At 22.7% G+C, this 17,471-nt stretch overlaps 3 protein-coding genes across 3 annotated transcripts; 1 reads left to right on the top strand and 2 right to left on the bottom strand.

Moving 5' to 3' along the window:
* Positions 1–162: 162 nt before the first annotated feature.
* LOC122509770 (WD repeat-containing protein on Y chromosome) lies at positions 163–6,488 on the bottom strand (the record flags this gene model as incomplete). The annotated part of the gene is made up of 14 exons (XM_043624048.1): positions 6,402–6,488; positions 6,120–6,311; positions 5,459–5,570; positions 5,214–5,350; positions 4,941–5,135; positions 4,523–4,730; positions 4,233–4,438; positions 3,917–4,117; positions 3,580–3,827; positions 3,166–3,423; positions 2,607–2,917; positions 2,259–2,499; positions 1,967–2,141; positions 163–438 (listed from the first exon to the last, which is right to left on the bottom strand). Coding segments are annotated over exons 1-14 (2,847 nt in total), but the record flags the coding sequence as incomplete, so codon positions are not given.
* On the top strand, positions 4,562–13,081 carry LOC122507750 (tetratricopeptide repeat protein 8). Its single transcript, XM_043620662.1, has 10 exons — positions 4,562–4,687; positions 7,235–7,499; positions 8,470–8,662; positions 8,753–8,885; positions 9,030–9,174; positions 9,518–9,766; positions 10,212–10,387; positions 12,293–12,464; positions 12,540–12,746; positions 12,944–13,081. Exons 2-10 carry the CDS (start codon positions 7,395–7,397, stop codon positions 13,058–13,060), a joined length of 1,497 nt encoding a protein of 498 aa, XP_043476597.1. The 5' UTR covers positions 4,562–4,687; positions 7,235–7,394; the 3' UTR covers positions 13,061–13,081.
* A 636-nt stretch (positions 13,082–13,717) lies between these two features.
* Positions 13,718–17,355, bottom strand: LOC122508250 (protein YIPF6). Its single transcript, XM_043621542.1, has 7 exons — positions 16,931–17,355; positions 16,599–16,733; positions 14,745–14,823; positions 14,591–14,633; positions 14,386–14,514; positions 13,975–14,132; positions 13,718–13,878 (listed from the first exon to the last, which is right to left on the bottom strand). Exons 1-7 carry the CDS (start codon positions 16,958–16,960, stop codon positions 13,763–13,765), a joined length of 690 nt encoding a protein of 229 aa, XP_043477477.1. The 5' UTR covers positions 16,961–17,355; the 3' UTR covers positions 13,718–13,762.
* Positions 17,356–17,471: the final 116 nt, after the last annotated feature.

Genomic DNA, 17,471 nt, shown 5'->3' with positions numbered 1-17,471 from the left:
ATTCCTTTTGATCAATCGATTAATTTTTAATTCGTAAATTATAAAAGAGAATAAAAAAAAATTTTAAAAAGAAATCGGAGGAAAATAAATTTAGGTTTAGAATAATTTTCGAAGTTTAAAAAAAATTTCTGAGAATTGAAAGAAAATAGAGTAATGAAAATTGAGAAGAGTAAGTAAACTTCGTAAAAAATTTATAAATTTTAGAGAAAGTGAAAATTGAACTAATACATTTTTTTTCTTTTTTTCAGAAAACGAAAAACTTACATATCCTGCTGAGTTGTCAAAAATTAAATCCTCGTTCAAATGATTCGATTGATTCGCTAAATCACCCGCTGAGAGAGATGAATGTGTGGAGCTTTCTTCTGTGAGTTTTTTCATTAATTCAACTTTTTCCAATTTATCTTTCACTACTTTTAACTTGACACCTCCTTGAAGAACCTTTGATACAACAATTTTTATAACTTTAATAAATTTAATTTTAAAATAATTTCAATAAAATTCCTAGAAAGAATTCAATTATTTTGATACAAAATAAAATTCTCGATAGAAGTTGAATTATTTTTATAAATTACGAAATTCTTCCCAAAGAATTCAATTATCTTCAGAATTTATAAAATTCTTCGTCGGAATTCAATTAATTTTTATAAATTAAATTGAAATTCTTAGAAAGAATCCAATTATTTTCATAAAAAAATAAAATTTATCGCTGGAATTCAATTATTTCTTTAAATTTTAATGAAATTCTTCATCGGAATTTAATTAATTTCATTAAAATTAAAAAAAATTAATAATTATAATTGATAATAATTGAATAATTATTATCAGTAAAAAGAAAATTCATCGCAAGAATACAATTACTTTTAAAATTTTAATTAAATTTCTAAAATAATTGAAATAATCTTTTAAATTAAAATGAAATTCGTCGAATGAATTCAATTATTTTCAAAAATATTAACAAATTTTTTACTCAGAATTCAATTATTTTTAACACAATTTTAATAAAATTTTTCGACAAGATTCCATTATTTCTTTAAATTTTAATGAAATTCTACGAAAGAATTCAATTATTTTCAAAAAAAAAGAAAATTCATTGCAAGAATTCAATTATCTTTAAAATTTTAATTACTTTTTTTAAATAATTGAAATAATCTTTTAAATTTTAATAAAATTCGTTGAAAGAATTCAATTATTTTAAAAAATATTAATAAATTTTTTCCTCAGAATTCAATTATTTTCATAAAAAAATAAAATTCATCGCAGGAATTCAATTACTTTTAACACAATTTTAATAAAATTTTTTGTCAAGATTCAATTATTTCTTTAAATTTTAATGAAAGAAAGAAATTTTTTTCCATCAATTATTAATTTGTGTATTTAAATAGTTAAATTCTAGTAAATCTTTCTCGTAAGAATTGATTTAATTAAAAATGAATTTCAAATTAGAGTTCGGGGTAATAATTGAATATTTGAAGCTTTATAGTCTGAAATTTTAGAAATAATTTAATTTCTAGAATTAATTCTTCTAGAACTAATTCTAGAATTAATTAAATTTCTAAAGATTTTTTTTAATTGAAAATTTCAAAAATTTTAATTGTTTTGAAACTAGTAATGTTTAAATATTTACTTTAGAAAATGATTAATTTATTACTTTTCTAAAATTGTTTAAAGTTTTTGAATATTTTTGATTTTAAAAAATTTCTAAAACAAAAAAAAACAATTAAATTTTGGTATGATTACAGTTGTGATTTTTAGAAATAGTTAAATTTTAAAACGGTTTTACATTGAAATTATTAAAAATTTTAATTTCTCTTGAAAAATAAATATTTTAATATTTATTAAATATATTTATATTTATTTATCAAATATATTTATATTTAATTATCAAATATATTTATATTTATTTATTAAATATATTTACATTAAATATTAATAATAATTAAATATTAATATTTATATTTACAAATACCTTCATGGTGGTAAAACTGGCCGATTTTTTCACTTCTGGTGGCAGTTGATAATCACATAAATAATTTTGAACAGGAATATTGGGTAAAATTGGAGTCCAGGGCTTAAAAGTCCCCAATGTTGAAATATAACGACCGCCCAAGGTCCAAAGTTTAATTGTATGATCAGAAGATCCACTGAAAAAGAAATTTTCATATTAAAAAGAAAAAAAGAAGATAAAAACAAAAATAAACAATTTTTTTTACTAAACGATTTTATTAGTAATTTTTTACTAGAATTTTTCGTAATTGAACCTTATAATTATTCGAGCTTCTGGTATAATTTGAATAGCATTAATCGATTGTTTGTGCCCCCTTAATGATGTCAATAAAACAGGATGTGGTTGATCCTTAACGGCCCTTTTGGCCCTTCCATTTATTCTATCCTTCCAAAGAAATGTAAATTCAAGTCTCAATTCACACATATTAATTTTTGCAGGATTCGGTAACATGTAATTTTTTATCAACCAAACTTTGATATATCCCTCTTTATGTCCTATAAATTTGATTATTTTAAAATATAATCATAATTTGGATTTGTGTCTTTATAATTCATTAAAATTTTTAATTTTAATTTTATTTTTTATTTTAATTATTTTGAACCTGTTAGTAGGAATTCATTTTGAGGATCCGTGGCCATTGATGTGACAAAGTCTCCATATTTATGAATTGCTGAGAAGGCTTCCAAAAAACCAGCACCGGGATGATGAGTCCAAACCTGAATCAATCCCGATTCGAGCGCAATCATCAGAGTTCCAATATTTGGTGCCATTGTTCTCGAATTTAAGAACAAAGCGACAGTAACTCCCACTGGTCTCATTGCCGTTTCTTCCGATTGAATTGCGGATTTTTGAGGATATTTGATCGATTTCACATTTTTTGATCTAATATCAAAAAGGTAAATCAAAAGTATACTTTTTTGTTTTAAACAAAAAAATTAATTTCCTTTAATTTAATTTTTTTGTTTTAAACAAAAACATTAATTTCTTTTAATTTAATTTAATTTTTTTAATTAAAAACGTACGCGGAGAACTTTGCATCTTTTCTAAAATCAATCACCTTCCTGTTGGGAATTAAAGAAAAATTAATTATTTAATAAAATTTAAATAATTTCATTTAGTTTCTTATTTTTATGAAATGATGTATAAATATTTAATTTTACCTTCCAGTTGGATTATTCGCGAGGAAAATTCTGTACGGCTGACCAGTTTCCAATCGCCAGAGAATAATTTCACCATTGTAGGAAGCAGTCACCAAAGCTTGGGAATTTCTTATTGAAAGGCAAGTTATATCATCAGTGTGACGAGTTTCCCATGATTTTTTAAAAATTCCAAGTTCAGTTTCGGTGAATTCGGTGATTACTCGATCCCAACCGACGCTAAAAATTTTATTGTCGTACCACGCGAGTCCAGTTATTTCACTGGTTTTTTTTTTCAAGAATATAAAAGAAATGTTTTAAATTAATTTTTAAATTTAAAGGTAATTTAATTAAATTAATTTAATCTTTCTAATTTTTTAATTTCCATTTTTTTAATTTTTAATTTCAATTTTAAAATTTAAAATTTTAATTTTGAACCTGTTGGGTTCGGACATCATTTCACGAAGACAAGTTCCAGTATTAAATTGCCACAATTTTATTGAACCATCTCTAGCTCCAGTCACTAATAATTGCTCTGTATTATCAAAACAAGCTGCTGTAATTTCAATTCCTGTATAATTTTCTTCATTTTTCCTTTTACCGTGTGCTTGCGATATAAAACTCAATCTTTGCCCAAGCCATGGACTCCAAACTGTTATCGAAGAATCTAAACTTGTTGACACAATCTAAAGGAAAAAATTTAATTTTATATTTGAAAAATGAATTCTGAATTTTTTTTCCTTTTTAATATTTCTTAACACAGAAAGAAAGGTACCACTTGAAATAAATAATTATACAGCACGCAGGAAACGGATTTTGTGTGAGAATATCCGTCGGAAATATCTTCGTCTATTACTTTTCCACAATCAACAATTGCTATCATTTGATTGGCAATAATCATTTTTTGCGTTGAATTATTGAATACTGCAGACATTGGAAAATTATTTCCCAATTCCTTTGGTAGATTTCTATACGTCTAAGAAATTTGAAATAAAAAATTAGTTTTCAATTGTTTCAATTTTTTAAAATTATTTTCGGAAATTTAATATATAAAAATAATTTTTAATTAAAAATAAAATAATTATACATACCTGCATACAGGATTGTGAAAATATATCGAAAACTTTAATGCATCTGTCTTGTGACAATGAAAAAATCCGTTTGCCATTGTTTTGAATAAAAATAGCCGAAATTGGCGCTTGATGACCGTAAAAAGTAATTTTTGTCTTTTTAGGAATAAAGGGATTCCAGACTTTAATTAAAAAATCCACACCTCCTGTCACTAAAATCTGACTATCTTTGAAAAAAGAAAAATTTACAATAGTTTAAATTTATTTAAAAATTTTTTTTTATTTTTATTTATTTTCTCTTTCAGATTCACCTTCACAAAAATTGAAGCAATTGATTCCTTTGGCAACATGGAATTTATAACACAAATTTGCATTACTTGGATTCGTAATTATCAGTGAGTTCTCTGAACATTTACTGCAGGAAATAAATGACTTGAGACTTCCGTAATAAGCTACTTGGGAAACCCAATCACCGTGTAAGTTATTGAATTCTCTAACTTTTAAATTTTCTAGTTCTTCCTTGTGGAGAAATTTACATCATACAGAAAATTAGAAAATTATTTTTTAATTAATTTAATTTAGTTTAGTTTTTTAATTCATATAGTTTAGTTTTTAATTTCATTTCATTTCCGTCACTTTTTTAATTCAATTTTGTTGTTTCTTTTTATGACAAAAAAAGATTTAATTTTTAAATATTTCCAACTAAATTAAAATGAAATTCAAGTTTACTGCAAGAACGGCATTATATTGAATTTGAAGAACGTCTTGTTTCGTAAAATGCTTAAAAGGTCCTTTATCAATTGGAGAAAAGGAAAAAAGTTTTACTCCTCCGTTCATATCACCCAAAATTATAAATGATTGTTCTTTTATATCTTTACTAAAATAGTAATTCATGCTCACTATTGCTGATTGAAAATGAGTTATCTATAAGAAAAGAATATAATAATAATAATTATAATAATTTTAATTCAATTCTAAATTTATTTTTTCTTTTCTTCTTACCATTACACGGAGATCAAATCGATTTCCAACTGTATCGTAAAATCTCAAATCTCTTTCAACTGAACTTGTACAAACAATTCTAATATCTGGCATTGCAATTATATCGGTAATCATTGTTGTTTGAAATTTCATAAGAGCTAAAAATTGGAATTCAGAAAAAAGAATTAAATCACGTTTTTTAATTTAAAAGAATTTTTGATAACTTGAAAAAATAAAGAATAAAATTAATATTTAAATAGACTGACGATTTGAAGATTTTACAGTTCGTTGATATTTCAAGTCGATTGACAAATAATTTATGCTCCCATCTTTGCTTGCTGTTAAATAACATCCTCGTAGAAAGTTCCAATTTCTATTCTGATAGAATGTAGTAGAATTTAGATTTTACTGTTAATATATTTCATTTTTTTATTACAGGGTTGCCACAACTCAGGGAAATCAAGAAAGTCAAATGAAATTCAGTGGGAAATAAAATTGATTCTATTTTTTAATTGTTATTAAATTTTTATAAAAAAAATAATTGAAATTTTCTGAATATATTTTTAAAAAATGTTATTTATTTTATTGAAAATTAATTACTTGTTTTTTTGAATTTTGAAAATGATATAGAAATTGAATGCAAATTTATTGAAAATTAAATTTTGAAGACTTTTAATTGCAGGTTTTGAAAATAAAATTTAATTCTCAAAAATTGTAATCAAAAATCTTGAAAAAGAATATTAAAATATTTTTTTAAAAAAGTAATGCTTAGAATTTTGTAATTATTTTTTTATAGGAATCGGGAAAAAAAGTAAAAATTCTCTTCGAAAATTAACAAAAAGTGAACGAAAAACGAAATTAAATTTTAGTGGCAACCATTGTATTAAAAACAGACGATTGTAATTAATTTTTTGAAACTAAACATACTGAAAGAATATCGGGGTAAAAAATTATTTTAAAAATAGGATTTCGATGATGACTTTTTTTTAAAATTGGAATCCCGGTTATTGGCGGGTCCATTGGTTGCCAATGGCGGGCAACATCTTTACATTTCATTTCTAAGAGTAAATAGGATATAAATTCGTCCCAATTTACCAATCCGTCATTTTTTGCATTTATCTATAAATAAAAAAAATTTAATAAGCGAAAATATTTCAAGTCTCTAAGAAGATTTTTTTTTATTAAAAAATTGAATTATTCTTTTTTAACCTTTTTAAAAACAACGTCAAATTCCTCATCATTCAAGAAAATATGCAGAATATCTTGAAAAGCATTTTGTAATTGAATTTTATCCATTTTTTTCATTTCTGAATTCTGAATTTAAAAATTATTTTTATGTTCACAGTAAAATTGAATTTATTTTTTAATTAAAATTGAATTTATTTTTCTTAACAAAAATTGTGAAATTTAATTTCTTTTATCAAAAAAAAAAATTTACCTAATTGTTAGTAAACAAATTCAAATTACCATAAATGCCTTTTTTAATTCTGTTAAAGATTCTTCGGTGCATTGCTCCTCAATATTTTTTTTACTCAAAAATTGTGCAAATTTTTCCTGAACACTAAACAAATTTCAAAAAAATATTATTGTCATTATTGTTAAAAAGTCGTTATTAGAAATTAAAAATTTTTTCAAATCACACTTTTTTTCGTCAATTAACCTTGAATTATATGAAGAAACTTGATAATTCATATTATTTTACTATTAAATTATTATTTCCCCAAGTTTTTTTGTTGAAAATTTACATAACAAATTGAGAGAGAGATAATTTTATTAAATAAGTAATTTTTAATTCGTTTCGTCTTTTTTTAAAAATATACAATGCAATCAATGCAATAAAATGTTTATATTTTCAAAAACAAAAATAAATGACTACCTATTGCATTTAAATTGTAAAAGAAAATCGTTCAAAAATTGCCATTTTTGCATTTTTGAATAATTCTGTTAAGTTATAAACAGTGATGAGTAAAAATATTTTTATATAATAAATTAATTTTATTTTTTATCTTTTACAAATTGATTTTATGTTATTAATTTTTCAGTGAGGAAAATAATCGATAAAACTGTCCACTACGTAAGCGTACAACCATAACAGGTGTAGATTCTAGTCGTCCACCTGTCCTTTGTAAATACGTGGAATAAATTTTTTTACTCACAAACGAAGTAGAAATATAACCAAAATAATCAAAAGAAAAAGAAATAATGTCAAGAAAATTTGTAGACGCACTTTTTTTATTTAGAAGTAGAAGATATGAAGAAAGTGTTGAATTATGTACGGAAATCTTGAAGGAAACTCCACTTGATAAGGTAAATCATAAAGTATTATTATTATATTTTGTTATTATTATACCTAATTATTATTTATAATTTTATAAAATAAATTAGTAAAATTATTCTTTGAAACACTTCAATTTTTTAAAAAAAGTTTTTTATTCCTCACAAAAATTCAATTATTTTTATAAATTTGAATATAATTCTTAACAGGAATTTTTTTTTCAATGCAATTTTAACTCAATTTCTTGAAAGAATTTTAATTTTCTTCGAAGTAATTCAATTGATTTCAAAAATTTTAGTAAAACTATTTTCAAGAATTAAATTATTTTCTATACAATTTCAAAAAAAACTTTGCAGAAATTTAATTATTTTCAATACAATTTTAATAAAATTTTACGAAAAGATTCAATTATTTTATAAAATTTTTAATTAAATTTTTTTTTTGAAAGAATTCAATTGTCTTATTTAATAAATTTCTCCAAACAATTCAATTATTTTTAAATAAAATTCTTCTCAGGGAATCAATTATTTTCAATACAATTTTTATAAAATTCAATGATCAAATTTTTAATTCTAATTATAATTAGAATTAAAAATTTGATCATAATTATTATAATTATTAATAGTCAGGATTTTAATTAAATTCGTCGAAAAAATTTTGTAAGAAAATTCAATTATTCTCATAAATAACAAAATTCTTCGCTGGAATTCAATTATTTTATAAATAAAAAAATTCTTCACAAGAATTCAATTATTTTCTTAAATAATAAAATTTTTCGCATGAATTCAATTATTTTCATAAATAATATAATTTTTCGCAGGAATTTAATTATTTTCAATGCAACTTAAATGAAATTTTTCGAATAAATTCCATTATTTAAAAAACTTTCTATTAAATTTCTTCGAAAGAATTAAATTATTTTGAAAAAATTTAATAAAATTTTATTCAAGAGTTTAATTATTTTAGATTAAAAATTATCAATAATTGTTGTATTATTTTTAGGCAACTTGGGTCTTAAAAATGCGTGCTCTGACGCTATTAGTCTACGTGGACGATATTGAAGCCGAAGAGGAAGGAATTGCGGATTCGGTGTTAGATAATCCTGCAGTGGCAACAGCTCCCAGGCCAGGAACATCGTTGAGAAATCCAGGAACTGCAATTCCCGGTCAAGCATTTCGTCCTCGAACTCAAACCGGTTTGTAAAATTAAAATTTCCCCTTTTCCAACGAATTATTTATTCGCATAAGAAATATTATTTTAGTTTTATTAAATTCATATTATTAAGGAAGACCCCTAACCGGAGTAATTCGACCTGGAACGCAATCGGGATCAGCACAAAATCTCGAACAGGCTCTACAAACACCCAGGACATCAATGTCAGCGAAACCAATTACTGCCAGTTCAAGTCTTAATATAAGGTAAATAAAAAATTGTAAATAACATTTTTTATTTTCTTTCTATTTTATTTTTTTTAAATTACAAATAAAATTCTTTATTTTCTTTTTATTTTTTTTCAACTTCCTTTTAAGTGAAAAATAATAATATATTTCTGTGCACTTTAGACTGGGAACTGCTTCAATGCTAAGTGAACCTGGAGGTCCATTTATACAATTATCAAGACTCAATATTTCCAAACATGCGAAAGACATGACAGTTGCTAAACCTTTATTTGAATACATTTACTATCATGAGCGAGAACCAACAATTGTAAGTTAAAAAGAAGTTGCTTTTAATTTAAACGAAAAAATATATAAAGTCTCTAAAAGTAAAAAAAAATATTTTTATAAGAAATTTGTAATCAATTTTTACCAATTTTTAGCACAATTTTATCAGAGAAATTTTAAAAGTAAAAAATAGATGAATAAGAAACTATTTATTTTCTTATTCATCTATTTTTTACTTTTTCACTTTTGGATTATAAAAATTTGGTTTTTATATAAATAAGTAAAAAGATCGAAATATGAATTTTCTTTTTTGGAAAAAAAATATTTGTGTATTTATTGAGTGATATTTTTATTACCAATTGATGGATTTTTATAATTAAAATCAGGCTCTCGATTTGGCGGTGAATGCAAATAATTCTAAAGAATCAAAAGACTGGTATTGGAAGGTGGCAATGGGAAAGTGTTATTACGTTCTTGGTTTGACTAGAGATGCTGAACAACAATTTAGATCAGCTTTAAAAGACTACAAACACATTGAGACTCTACTTCGACTTATAAGAATTTACATCAGACTCGATCAACCACTGGCTGCCTTGGACACTTGTAAGGCCGGATTGGAATATTTTCCAAAAGATGTAATATAATAATCCTAATATTAATAATTAAAAATTAAAATTTAATTTTAAATAAATGAAAAAATCAGAAATTTTCTCAAATTTTATTAAAATAATTTTTGTATTGCAAAGAATTTTAAAATTATTTTTAAATTGTATTTTTTGAAGAATTGTAACTAAACATTTGGAAAATAATTGAATTTTAAAAAAAATGTATTTGAAAAATTCAATTATCTTTGAATTTTAATAAGAATTGATTTAAGAAAGAATTTTAGTTTAAATTTTAAAAAATAATTGAATATTCGAAGCAAAGTGACAGGAACTTTAAAAAATAATTAAATTTTAAAAGGTTTTTTTAATTGAAAGCTTTTTAATATTTTAATCGACACAAAAAATATAGAAAATCAAAAATTGTAATTTATCAAAATAATAATAATAATAATAATAATAATAATTTTTTGCGTAGGGTTCAATATTAACAGAAATGGCTCGTCTTTATGAAGGCTTGAATAATTCAGCATTGTCAATAAAGTATTATAAAACAATTATACAGGAAGACGCCTCAGATCCAGAGGCTATCGCGAGTATTGGAATGCATTATTTTTATAACGATCAACCGGAAGTTGCACTTCGATTTTACAGGTAAAATTTTAATAGATTGTTATTAATTTTTAAATAATTAAATTTTTTCGAAGATTTTTAAACAAAATTTTAAGAATAATTGCGTTTTTAGCGAAATTAATGTAAAAATATGTTAAAAATAATTAAAATCCTGCGATGAGTTTTATTATTTATGAAAATAATTGAATTTTTATCACCAGACTTTAATACAATTTTTTAACTACAGTAGAACCTCAGTTATCCGAGCCTCGATTATCCGAGATTCCGGATTATCCGAGGCACAAAACATGCTCGGATAATGCGGAATAACTCGGATAAAACGGATCGAGCGACTAAATTTGGAAAATAAATTTTACAAAACCACTATTTGTGATCATTGCATTTAAAATTTCGTCCATTTTTGTCATTTAATATTATTCTAACACTTTAAACACATGAAAAATAATTTAAAATTTTGAAATTTTCATTGGTTCCGTGTTATCCGAGTTTTCGATTATCCGAGGTACCTCTTCCCCACATTACCTCGGATAATCGAGGTTCTACTGTAATTGCATTCTTTCGAGGAATTTTAGTAAAATTTTCAATAATAATTGCATTTTTCAAAAAATTAATTAAAAATTGTTTTAAAAATAATTTAATTTTCCTGAAGAATTTTATTATTTATTATATAAATAATTGAATTCTTGTGAAGAATTTTATTTATTTTTGAAAATAATCAAATTCTTAAGATGAATATTTTATCACAATTTTTGAAAATAATTTAATTTTAATTTAACTCATCAAATTTTTAACAATTAGATATTAAATTTATTCAAAAGATTTTTAAAAAAATAATTAGTCCTTCGAGAAATTTAATTAAAATTGTTTTAAAAGAAAAATTGCATTCTTATAAAAAATTTCATCAAAATCTTTGTAAATAATATAATTTTAATTTAATAAATTATTAAAATTTTTAACAATAATTGAATTCTTTTTGAGAAATTTTATTGAAATTGCATTAACATCAATTGAATACCGGCAAAGAATTTAATTATTTATGAAATAATTAAATGTTAACGAAGAATTTTCTTAAAATTTAGAAAAATAATTGAATTCTTTCAAAGGATTTTGTTACAATTTTTAATGAAAAAAAAATTTTTTGTCATCAAACTTTAATAAAATTTTTAAAAATAATTAAATTCTTGAGAAGAATTTTATAAAAAAAATTTTAAATAATTTATTTTGTTCGAAAAATTTTATGAAAAATTATATTTTAAATTATTGAATTGATTTGAAAATTTTATTATTGATGAAAATAATTTAATTCCAGTGAAGAATTTTATTTTATTTATGAAAATAATTGGATTCCTGAGAATAATCTTATTATTTATAAAAATAATTGAATTCTTTCGAAGAATTTTATTAAAATTTGTTGAAAATAATTAAATTATTTCAAGGAATTTAATTACATTTGTATACAAATTAATTCAATTATTCTGAAAATAATTGAATTGTTTCGAAGAATTTTATTAAAATTTATTTAAATAATTGATTTTTTTTCGAAAAATATCAGGAAAATTCTGTTTTAAATAATTGAATTCCGGTGAAAATTTGTTTATTTATGAAAATAATTGAATCGTTGTGAAAAAATTTATAAACATTTTTTTAAATCATTCAATTTTTTTGTGAAATTTTTTATTAAAATAGTAGATAGTATATAAAAATAGTCAAAAACAAGAAAAGTTTGGGAATTTTATTCAAAGTAATGGAAAAGTAACAAATTTTTAGAAATGATGCAAAAATTTTGGAAATTTTTTTAGAATAATTGATTTAAAGAAGTTCAGTAAGAAAGAAAATAATGAATCTTCGAAGGGTAATAATTTTTTAAAATTCAATTATCTTAAAGAAAAGAAATCAAATTATTAATAATAAAAATTCTTATTACAGGAGGCTCCTTCAAATGGGCGTCTATAATACCGAGCTTTTCAATAATTTAGGTCTCTGTTGTTTTTATTCGCAACAATTTGATCATACGATTTCTTGTTTCGAGAGGGCTATTAATCTTGCAAGTGAAGAAACAATAGCCGATGTTTGGTACAATATTTCTCTTGTTGCGATAGTAAGTGTTTTTTCAACTATTAAATTTGATAAATTAATGTAATTGAAATTAATTTTTTCGTCTCATTATTCTCAGTCAATTGGCGATTTGGAAATGGCCGACGAAAGTTTAAGACTTGCAGTAAATGCCGATAATAGACACGCATTAGCTTTCAACAATCTTGGAGTTTTAGAAGTTAAAAAAGGACATTTAACTGCCGCTGGAACATATTTTCATGCGGCCGCAAATATCGGGACTTATTCATATGAACCGAATTTCAACTCAGCTTATCTCGCCTTCCAGGTGATGATTTCATCATTATTTTATTCCCTAATTGAAATTTTCAATAACTTTCGGGATTTTTAATTTTCGACTTGAAAATTGGCCTTTTTTTTTTATCTTTTGAAAACGTCGAAAGTTCTAAAAATTCGAAAACTCAAAACTTTGAATTCTCAACTCTTCAGAATTATAAATTTCAAAATTTTTGTAACTAATTTTAGACTGGTGATCTTCAAACGAGTTTTAATTATGTGAAGAAATCATTGAAAGCCTATCCAGATCATCGAGACAGCAAAGAACTTCTCAGAAAACTAAAGCGATACTTTGGATATATTTAAAATTTTTTTCTTTGTGGTAATACTTTATTTATCAATAGATAGATGTATTGGACATTCAATTAATTTCTTTTTATACACACAATATGTACAATATAAAATAAAAGTAAAATTTGGAATTATTTTCTTCTTCTTTTGAGATTTACCTTTCTCAAAAATTCAATTTACTGATTATCTTTTCATGGCTCGTATTTTTCACAGCCATTTTTTAAAAACTGAAAAACAAGTCTTTAAATAATGGAAAAAGAAAAATCTCACATCATCAGTTTGTACTGCGAGATTTTCTTTTCTTTTGCTTAGAAAATTGGATTCATTGGCATTTAATATCAAAAATGGAGAAATAGTACAATTCGGAATAAAAAAAATGAATGTATCAAATTCTAAGCTAAGAGAGCAAAGAATCGCATTAAGAAACAAAATTGACTTTCTTTTTATACATGTAAATAATAAAAAATAAGAAATAATCAACGATAAACTTACTGTAAGAAATAGTCTACAAATTATTTATCACTAATTGGCATTACGATCAATTATTTATATATATTGTTTATGTTTATAATTATGACAATATTGACAAATGACATAAAGTTATAGATTAGATCGTAACTTGCGCGGAGCTAAAAGTTAAATATTTTCATCATGATAAAAAAAATGTTTCAATTTCTTTTTTTGTTTTGGAATAACATTAATTTTCTAATTGAAATTTTATGTCGTGTGAGAAATAACGAGCCATGAGATTACAAAATAAAAGAGGAAAATTGGATAAACTGCTAGTCCTTTTCTTCCCTCTGGTTGACTGTCGCCGAGAAAAGCAGTTGACGCTAAAAATAATTTCAATTTATTTTAATAATAACGAAAAATATTTAAATAATAGCGAAAAATAATCTATTTCAATAATTAGGTAATTATGAAATTACCATATGTCGCCCAACCGAATCCAGTCATTGAAATAATGAACCTGATGACAAATAAATAGTTGTTTTGAGTGGCCATTAAAATAATTCTGCAAAGTAACAGCGCTATTGCTGTTGGCAGTAAACAATATCCCAAAACGCACACACTCTGGAAGAATGATCTGTAAAAATAAACAATCATCGAGTTAACCAAATTTTTCTAATAAAATAATAAATTAATAATCTTTGTATTTCGAATGTTCTCAGTTTAAAAATAAGAAGTGAATTATTTTTGAATCTGAAATAATTTAATAGTATCAAAATAATATTTTGATAATATTGAAAAATATTAATAATTTACAAATCCCGAAAAAATGTTATTTTATTAAAATAAAATAGAAAATTAATAATTATTCTGATAAATAAAATACTCACATATTACTGCCTAATAATTTACTATTTAATGTGACTACCATGGATCCAATCCACACTATTACAAAAACTTCAGCGAATTCAGGTCCTCCATCTTTCGAATTTACAGATTCTGTGGACCCTTGTAATATCCTTGAAAGAAGAATATTTTATTATGATTAATATCCATTTTTCCTTTCTCTCAGAAATTAAATTAATTTACACTTACATTGCCATGAAAGTACATAAGACTAATGGTCCCCAAAGATCCCCTAAAATAATAATTTAAATATATTTAATTGTAAGTAACAATTTACAAAATTGCAACACACAAATAATTTCAATATGTAGTATTAAAATATTAAATGAAAAAAAATACGCACATTCTTTGAGCAAACTTTTCTTTTCTTTGGGATATAGCACTAGAAAGAATTTCATTCCAACCGCTCTCACATCTCTGAGCTGTAAAAAAATTGTAAAATTAAAAAAAAATACTTAATGAATTAAAAAGAGTTTAATTAAAATTAAAAAGAATTGAATAATTTGAAAAAATTTTTATAAAACTTTTTGCAAACATTCAATTATTTTCATAAATGAAAAAAAATTTTCACAGGAATACAATTAGTTAAAACAGAATTTTCCTAATATTTTACGAAAAAAATAAATTATTTAAATAGATTTTTATAAAATTCGTCGCGTGAATTCATAAATAATAAAACACATTGCAGATTTATTCAAAATTTTAACAAAATCCTTTGAAAGAATTCAATTATTTTCCTAAATTTTTTGAAAATTCTTCGTTAAAATTTAATTATATTCATAAATAATTAAATTTTTTGCCGGGATTCAATTGATTTCAATGCAATTTTAATAAAATTTCTCAAAAAGAATTCAATTTTTGTTAAAAACTTTAATCATTAAATTAAAATTATATTATTTTAAATGATTTTGATTTAATTCTTTATAGGAATGCAATTTTTCCTTCAATAAAATTTTATTTATTTATTTATTTAAGTAGTAAACGGGACTGTGCCCTTTCGTTCAAAGTACTCTTAATACTAATTTTATTGCACTAAGCAAAATTACTTTATTTATTACTTTATTTTATTTTAATTAAATTTCTCGAAGAAATAATTATTTTTTAAAAAATCCTTTGAATAAATTTAATATCTAATTGTTAAAATTTGATAAGTTAAATTAGAATTAAATTATTTTCAAAAATTGTAATAAAATATTCTACTCAAGTATTCAATTATTTTGAAAAATAAAAAAAATTTTTCTCTAGAATTCACTTATTTACCTAAATAATAAAATTTTTTAGAAAATTCAAATTTTTCCCAAAAACTTTAATAAAATTATCCGAAAGAATTTAATTATTTTCTCTCAAATTTTAATAAAATTCTCCGCTATAATTCAATTATTTTCAAAAATATGAACAAATTATTTTTGGCTAAAATTCAATTATATTCATAAATAATAAAATTCCTTGAAAGAATTTAATTATTTTCTACGCAAACATTTAATTATTTTCATAAATATTAAAAATTACACTGGAATTCAATTATTTACAAATAATAAATAAATAATTAATTAATTTCTTCGTAATAATTCAATTATTTTTAATTACTTAAAAAAATTTGATATAATTTATTTCTCAGAGTGTAATAATTATTTTCAATTAATTTTTAATTACATTTCTTGAATGAATTAAATTATTATCAAAAATTTTAATGCAATTTTTTGTAAAAATGTTGATAAAGTTCTTTATAAGAATTGAAATTTAAAAAATATTCAATTATTCAATAAATTATTTATTTTTGTATTTAAATAATTGAATTCTCGTAGAACTTTTTTAATAAGTATTTAATAAAATAAAATGATTAAAGTATTTAATAATTTTATTCATATAAATTTCAAGAAAGAAATGATTGAATTTTGAAAGAATTACTTTTGTAATTTTTAGAAATAGTAAATTTAAAAAATGCGTTACATTGAAATCATTTGAAACATTTGCATTCCTGTAGACAAAATAAATAGGTATTTAAATATTTTTATTTTAAAAAATTGTTCTATTTTAGAATGTTTTTAAGAAATTATAAAAAAATTGAGTCGTCAAGTTTAATTTTTCGATAGCTACTTTTTTCTGTCTTTAAGCTATTTTTTGCTACTTTTTTAAAATTAATTATCGAGTAAGAAGCCTGTAATAGAAATTATTGAAAATAAATTCTAATCCTTACAATTGTATCCCTAATAGGTTCGTCTAATGTATTAAATTCTGGGCCTTCAATATTTGTATTTTGTCTCATTGGTCCAACTGTTATATCTCCTTCGACATTTTGTGGATCTATCGAGTAAGACCCGTCATCATACATCTGCAAAAAATGATAATTAATGAAAAAAAGCAATCAGATAATTAAAAAAAAGGAAAACATCCCAGAACATAAGAAAACTTGTAATTCGTAAATAAAATCAAAACTTAAAGGAGGTTATGTAGAATTAAAATTTTATTTCCGCAAAAAATTAATTTCTTCAAAATAAAGAATTATTTATTAAAAAAAAAGAAACTTACGTCTAGTCTCGCCTCATTCATTGTCGCCATATTTTTCGTCACCTGTTTTTTTTATTCGGATAAATTTCAAACTTTTTATTATTGTTATTTAGCACTTATTCAATTTTAAAGAATATCCACTTGTTTCTTATTTCATTTTTTAATTTCCATATCCACATTGAAATTCATTTATAATATTCAAAAATATGTTTTTTAAATTAATTCAATATTTCTTTAAAATTTTCCAGAAAGAATGGGTTATGTATCAATTACACGTGAACACTATTCGTAATTCAAAAATTTTCTCTCAAAAAGAAATGTTAAAATTTAAGAACTAATTAATGTAAACTGCAGGAACGTTTTATAAACTTTAATTTCTTATCAGTTGCATCAGCAATGGGAATAAAATTTTAGAAAAACAATCCTATTTTTTATTCGGGATGACATTTGACAAGTGTCAACACATTAAACTGACATTAATGTCATTAATAGTTTTTAAGAAATGCAACTCGTACCGATATATTCCACCAGGTGGCGCAATTTTCAATATGGCAGTTTTAAA

This window comes from Leptopilina heterotoma, unplaced genomic scaffold, assembly GCF_015476425.1.
Source record: "Leptopilina heterotoma isolate Lh14 unplaced genomic scaffold, ASM1547642v1 Lhet_0, whole genome shotgun sequence".
Lineage (NCBI taxonomy): Eukaryota > Metazoa > Arthropoda > Insecta > Hymenoptera > Figitidae > Leptopilina > Leptopilina heterotoma.
This window is presented reverse-complemented; position numbering and strand designations above follow the sequence as displayed.